The 7385-nt window shown below is 41.3% G+C and overlaps 1 protein-coding gene across 1 annotated transcript; it reads right to left on the reverse strand.

The window, feature by feature from the left end:
- Window positions 1-1915: 1915 nt before the first annotated feature.
- Window positions 1916-7368, reverse strand: IPP (intracisternal A particle-promoted polypeptide; the record flags this gene model as incomplete). The annotated part of the gene is made up of 7 exons (XM_010167778.2): window positions 1916-2327; window positions 3285-3505; window positions 4178-4300; window positions 4626-4763; window positions 5554-5721; window positions 6454-6609; window positions 6933-7368. Coding segments are annotated over 7 exons (1467 nt in total), but the record flags the coding sequence as incomplete, so codon positions are not given.
- Between the last annotated feature and the right edge of the window lie 17 nt (window positions 7369-7385).

Consider the following 7385-nt stretch of genomic DNA (forward strand, 5'->3'; position numbering starts at 1 on the left):
AGGTGCCGAGTATCAGAGACCACAGTCAACTGACTTCAGAGCTTAATTCAAACATGATAAAATCAACCACAAAAACTGGAGAGGGTGACTTCATACAACAGCAGACTCCCTCAAGCTCCACTAAACAGAAAGTTTATGAGTCGGGATCAGAAGTAAATTCCTAGTTCCCAAACTAATAAAACACAGCTAAAGTAACGCTTCTCAAATGGTTCACAAGGGATCCTGACATGCAAAAATAAAGCCTAAGAAAGAGTACCTATCATTTGATCCCAGAGAGAGCTGCCCAGAGCTGGCAAGGCAGCCAGGCTTCCAAGAAGAAAAGAAATATATGAGCATTTTACTACAGAAGTGTGTTACTTGGAACCTTTCAAATAACCAACATAACCAGTCTTGCTTAGTGTCCTGCTGGGAAATAGGATTTCCAGTAAAAAAAGAAAAAAAAAAAAGTTACAGAAGTGGCAGTAATACAACTCATTATCATAGGAAAGCAACCTGTTCAAGAACATTCCACAGTCAGTTCTGAAAATACATTTTATTATGAAAAACTGTTTAAAACAAGCTTAAACTTGGGGGAAAAAAAAGAGAACAGACATTAGTTCACACATGTAATAAATCCTTTTGAAATAAAAGCACACACAAGATTATAGAATGATCAGAGGAAAAAATGCTCCATCATCTTAGCATGTTTTAGCCCGGCAATCTCTGAGCCCCGTGTTAGAATGTAAGACCTGGACTCTTCAGGTACCTGCAACACTCACCTTGGAGGCTTTTATTCATGTCTTAAGTTGTTAAATTTTACACAGGGGATACTGACCTAGACAGCATGAATGCTCCCTTGTCTACACAGTGCAGACTTCCTGTTTTGTGACATTCCAGTTGTGGTTTTGTGTTCTAGGATAACACTGTCTGTCAAAGTCCAAGCAGTCTTATTTCAGACTCCATCTAAATCATCCACAGCTGTGCAGAAAATGCAATCGTACTGTGCAAAAAGCAACTTCAAGTATGTTAGTTGAATGAATCTAGAAATAATTCCAAACTCCTAGTAGTATTGTTCTACTAAGTGTATCCAAGCTAAATACAAACTCCTTAAGATAAAACATTAATAGCATCCCTTTAATGCTGAATGCAGCTAATTCTATCACAAAACGCCCCATGTGGTCAAACTTGGAAGAGGCAGGATACAAGATGTGGCACGGATGAACATGTGTACCTTGTAGAATAGCACATATTCCAATGCCAAGTCTTAGCATGTGTCACACAGAGTAAATACACATTTAACTAAAGGGGGAAAAAAAAAAAAGGCAAAAGGCTTTCCCTGTATTTTTATGCTAAGAGCAGTCCTAAACAGGACAGCTAATCTAATAACAGCATTTCCATTTAAAATTCATCAGAGCTTACACAAAAAACAGCTCTTCTGTCATCACTAATTCCACTGAGAAGAAAAGCCTGTGCTGAAGTGGAATGACATTATTAGAAACTATGAGAATAACCTTCCAGCACAGGAAATTCTCAGCCACTCACCATACAAGTTAGCAGAGTAGCCAGAAAGTAAATACCCAATTCATATTTAATGCCCGTCATGTCCAGCAGCAGCAAAGAGGCTCATATGCATCAAGGTCTTAAGCAGAGGTACCAGGTTAACTTATTTTCCACCAGAAAACTAAACTAATGCTAACCAAGTAGCCCATCTGCTCTTATCCTAGCTGTCTGTAGTAGCCTCCTTCCAGATTGTAAGGCCAGCTAAAGATGCTAGCTTTGGTGCACCTTAGAGAGTTAACAACCTGATTAATGTCTGATGTGCTGGAATGATTTATTCAGATTTTTACAGGGCAAATTCACCATTTATTTCAGTGAGCTTAATCCAGTCATAAAAGTTATTCCTGCTCTTAACAGAATACTTCCTGAGACAGACACTGGATAAGCCAATTTGCTTTGGAGGGCAAGAGTTTTAATATTTCCTTTTGCTCAGGAAAAGCCCTCTGATCTAATTCTCCACTGTCTCTACTGAAGCTTCTGTGTTAGAAGAGGTTTCTGGCCAATGAAACTGGCAATCTGAGGAGCCAGACTTACTCATTCCTTGAATGAGTGTTGTTCTTTGTGTTTTACAGCACAGCTACACCTCCTTCGCAGCGGCTGGTGATCATGTTGGCAATTTCAGTCCAACTGTCCATATGAGGGTTATAAACTTCAACAGAGTCAGAGGTTACTGGAGCAGCAAAATCATGACTGGGAGCTCGGCCTCCCGAGGCATAAAGAAATCCATTTACAGCCACAACACAGACACCAGCTCTTGGTATCTTCATCGATGCAACTTCAACCCACTTTTCCTAATGAGAAGGTGAGAGTCAACAAGTAGTTTTAGGGCAAGCCCCGATTCTGGTAAAAGTAACTTTTAAAGCTTGAAGACTGAAATGTATACAAAGAACACTATGTGTGTGCTTCACGGGTTCAAATATGGTATGTGCACAGTATCAAGAGGATTATCAAGACTGGAATGAAAACACTTTCACGAGTGCTCCAAATCACGCTAGTCACTACAGGGCAGATCACATATTGTCTGTACACAACAACCCTCCCTTTCTTCAGTCACTGCAAGCAGTGGTCTGTCTCCAAGATAGAGAATGGTACACAGTTTGGGGGTGGGAGGGGAAAGGAAAACTAGATTCAATTCCAAAAGCAAACCAGAATGGGACACTGGATTATGTTGTGCCTTTAACAGTAGCTATTGTTCCATAGAGCATCACAGAAACATGAGCAGAGTCAGGAATCATTTCTTATCTTATTCAAAAGTTTAAGTGTTCAAAGTGATTTTTCTAGTCATGCTGAAACACTGCTACATTTTGATGCAGAAGAAAGATCCTCAACTTTTGCAACAAAGGGCAACTCTTAGTTATTCAGGGAGTTTTCTCTCTCTAGTCAGATTATTGACAATTCTATTGCACAGGGGGAATCTATCCCACCGTCTTAACCCTAACAAGTATCTACCAAACTACAGTATATTTATGCATCATCAGTATTGGTCACCTTTCAGATTCCCAAAAGCATGCATGCAATCTTTGTAAACACCCCACTAAGTCACATAGCAAGATTCTACAGACTGGTTAGGACAGACAAACCCTGAGGTCACTGAAGCTTTGTTTTTCACTCAGATTACCAGCCAGTAGTGAAAAGGAATGGAATTTCCAACTTTTTTCTTTTTAAAGAAAGGAAGTAAGCTACCTCTATAGCCTCTTCCATAAAGCTGATGCAATCTACTTTTATGAAAAGAAGGGACTCTACCATACCTCTTCAAAAGAGTATCTTTCCACAGTAGCCAGTGCATCCTGAGATTCATTCCAGCCTCCCACAGCATAGATACAATCGTTGAGAGCAGCTACACCAAGATAGGCTCTTCGGGTGCTCATTGGAGCGAGCTCAGACCAACGTTTAGATATTGGGTCGTAGACTTCAACAGAACGTAGCTCTACTCCTTCGTTGCTGATACCACCAACAACATAAATCAAACCTGTAGAAAGAGTTTCACCTCTGTTAGGTTTCATAATGCAAAGGTCTGAAAGACTGAAAATGTCTGTCATGAGTTTCAGCCTGATGTTAAGATGCCTTAAGAATGCCAGATAAAAATCCTCCATTTGTCTAGTAGTAGCACAAAGCTTTCAAATGAGTAACTTGAGGCTCAAGCACTAGAAGCTCTGATGAAAGCAATAATTAACCAAGTGCAAGGGAGAGAATCCAGAAAGCTGCAACTGCTGACCAGGCCTGGATCAAATACTTAATAAGCACATTTATAGATCAAGTCTTCAGACATGTCTGTCTTAAAATAACCTGTGGCAACTCTTCAGATTGTCACAAAGAAACACACACAAACTCAAATGTGGCAGGTAAATAAAGCAATTATCAGGAAGGAAATCAACTGTTAAAAGACTAGCTGGATAACCACACCATGGTTATCCATGGGCAGCCATGTAAAAACTGGCTTTAATGAGATAAAAGGCAGAAGACAGAGAACTTCATAGTCAGAATTAAAAATATGGTACTAGAATAACAAATAAGTGAGGCACAGGTGTGTGCAACTGACAGCACAGGACAAGACAAGGAAAAAATTCACAACTGAAACATAAAGCTTCAAAATCCAACAGCTCTTGGAACTGTCTATGGATACAAACTTAAAAATACTCACCTTGCATTTCACAACACCCAAAGCAGTAACGGGGCACAGCCATGCTTCCCACCACATCCCAACTATTTTCTTCAGGATCAAATCTTTCAATTGTGTTGCCAATCTCTGCTCCAACCCAACCTCCTGCAAATAACAGCAAACACAGGGAAGAATTTAATGGCATGCAGCTGTGTGTTAGCTGCAGTTTTAGACATATGGTGCACTGTTCCAGGACAGACTAATTCTGGAACCAGCATGCAATCTACAATAGAAATAAGTTACAACTGAACAATAAGTAATCCACAAAGATTTGGTACACTAATGCTCATGTAAAAAGCTGTTTTTCAAAACTTAAGTTTGCAAATTTGCAACACCAAGATGTAACATTTAAGAACAAATCAATTTACAAATTCCGTGAATTAACACCTTTAAAATTAACCTCACCTAGAAAAAAAACCCCAAAACATACCCAAAGCATAGATAGCACCATAGCACGTGCACAGTCCCAGTCCACAGCGGGGATGGTTCATGGAAGCCACAGTGGTCCACTGTTTAGTGACAGGATCATAACATTCAGTACAGTCAAAAATCATCGAGTCCTTCTCACCTGCATAGTAAGAGCAAGAACTGAGACACGGGCAACACAATGTTCTGCACTGCAGATATAGAAGCATTCCTCAACTCCTTCCAGGACAGACAACATTTTAAGATAAGATCTTTCTTTTAACTAGCCAAATGGTCAGTGTAGCAAAAGCTCTGTTTATACCCAGAACTGAATCATCACTAGGAACAGCTTTCATCAACAGTTCCATGAAACATTACTGAAAACATCAGAGGGGTGAACAACCACAGTGCTACGCACTTTTTACTCTGCAATACAACTGACAAGGTTTTCATGACCAAAGAATGTGTTCTGTGGTGACAAAAACAGTATACATATGCATTCTTTAATGATGGGCAGGCAGAGCTACTCGTCACGTCCTTGTGCAAACACACATAACAAGCCTTTCCAGGTAGGCAGATCACAAGTGACCTGTCCTGTACTACTGCCTTTTATGCTGTGGGCTTCTGCTAGACTACAAGTGAGAAAATAAATGCTATCAGTGGTGGTACACAGGTCTGCAGAACACCCAACACCTCTTAGAACATCTACGTATGTCCATATGCTTATATGTGAGTTGCTATACTATGAGGGGAGAGAAGCTTAGTAAAAACCAGCTAACACAGGAGCTGAAACAGTGATGGTAGAGAACCGAGGAACCTTAATTCAATTGTTATTATATCTAAAAGTTGTCCTATCTACTGTTGGGTTCCTCAGAACCACCTGCAGGAAAAAGTTTACAAAATACCCATCCACCAGTACCCATATAACAATGAAAGCCTGTTTCAGCTGTTACCTCCAATGGCATAGATCATTCCTCCCACCACAGCCACACCCAGCCCACTCCGGGCCTGGTGAAGAGAGGACACAGTGGTCCAGTAGTGGCTGAAGGTGTCAAATCGCTCCACACAGCTGAGGGCTCTACTGTCACTCCAGCGTCCGCCCTGCAGCCGGGTGTACCCACCTAGAAAGTAGAGAAATCATGGCTGAGTAAGAGCTTCCTGCTCACGGCCATGCTCCTGTATCTGAACCAAAAACTACAGTAACAGCCATTAGCCACTTTTAGTAGGAATTGGACTTTCCAACGTAGCATTGTTTCTCCAGCACATGAGGAAGAATGGTCACCCTGAGGGTCATGTGCTGATCACTTCACCACAACACTACAAATACCACCATTCAAGTTCCTAGTAAAACACAGAGACCAGCCAACAGCCTTTCCTATCTTAAGTCAGTGTTACTTCCCAGAGTGAAACAAGAAGCATTCCCTTCCAATACGAAGCTGAAGCTTTGCTGAAAATTTGCAATTTCAAGTATCCCATCACATGAACCGGAATACTCTGGACACAGAAAACTTCAGCCTTCGGAAGAACAAGGAGTGCAGGGATCTGCATACACCATTCCAGCAGTGAACCAGGGGCAAATCCCCTGCTGATGTGCAGGTTTCCACCCAAAGCAAATAATTTCTAAAGGGCAAATCTAGGCTTTCAATGCCATGTCATAATGACATGAAATGCGAATGCTGCCCCTTGTGCAGTTCTAAGCAGAAAGCAGCTAACATGGTACCTCAGCCAGATAAAATATTTTACTATTTTTATATCTTTTGAATAAAAAAATAATTCAGTATCTCATTAAGTACTGTAATATGAGATACTACTTCATCATTTGTTTTACAAGGTTCAAACAGCCACATTCTAACCTACTGCATAAAGGTACTTCCTGGCTTTCCTCCGGGGACGACCTTTAGAAGCTTGCAGAAAACTGCTGACCTTGTTCTCTTTGGGAGATTTACAGACTTCACAATATTCTTTCAACAGAGTTTGCAGGGCCACCCGAAGGCTGAAATCTGGAATACCTTGAGGAAAAAAAAGCAGAAGAAAAAAGGCATAGTGAAAAATTACAGACAATAAGTAACTCAGTTATAAAAAAATTACTAGTTTCTCCTAAAACAGCAGGCAAATCAAGATGGCCTACTTTTATAAGACCTTTTCAAAAGCATGCTTTTATAGTAAGCTGTGCTTATTTGTTAAAAAAATAGAACTTGTTTGGATAGAGCAAATCTTTTTGAACATCATGCTATTAATTTAAAAGAGTCCATCAAAATACAGTAACTTTGAATGACACATTGTTTGCTCAAATCCAATCTTCTGATATTGTTTCCCCTCTTCTTTCACTTACTTTCTATGTATTTTAGTAGCCTTTGTGCTGGCAGCAGAGGGAATCGAACAGGCTCCAGCACTTCTACAACGTGTTTCTTTCGTTTCCCCACATCCTTCAAAATCCACTGCATCGCTGCTGTGAAAACCTGGTACTCGTCCTCGATGCTGAGGTCCTCACTTCGCAGGATCTTAACCAGCTGCTCCTTGGTCAGGGCCAGGAACTCCTCCCCGCTCTGCACCTCCAGGAAGTGTGCGTGGATGTAGCTCTCGGTGAACTCCATCAAGTCGTGACAGGCGATCTGCTCGGAGAACTGGAAGAGGCCGATGCAGTTCAGGGGGTCGATCTGCCCCTTCAGGAACTCGCAGCAGAGTTCCACCACCTCGGTGAGCTGCAGCATGTCGGCGGCGACGATCAGCTCCTGAACGTTGTGCTCCCCGATGCTCACCACCCCTGCGGGCAGGGACACGACAG

This window comes from Antrostomus carolinensis, unplaced genomic scaffold (assembly GCF_000700745.2).
Source record: "Antrostomus carolinensis isolate BGI_N321 unplaced genomic scaffold, ASM70074v2 scaffold31445, whole genome shotgun sequence".
Classification (NCBI taxonomy): Eukaryota; Metazoa; Chordata; class Aves; order Caprimulgiformes; family Caprimulgidae; genus Antrostomus; species Antrostomus carolinensis.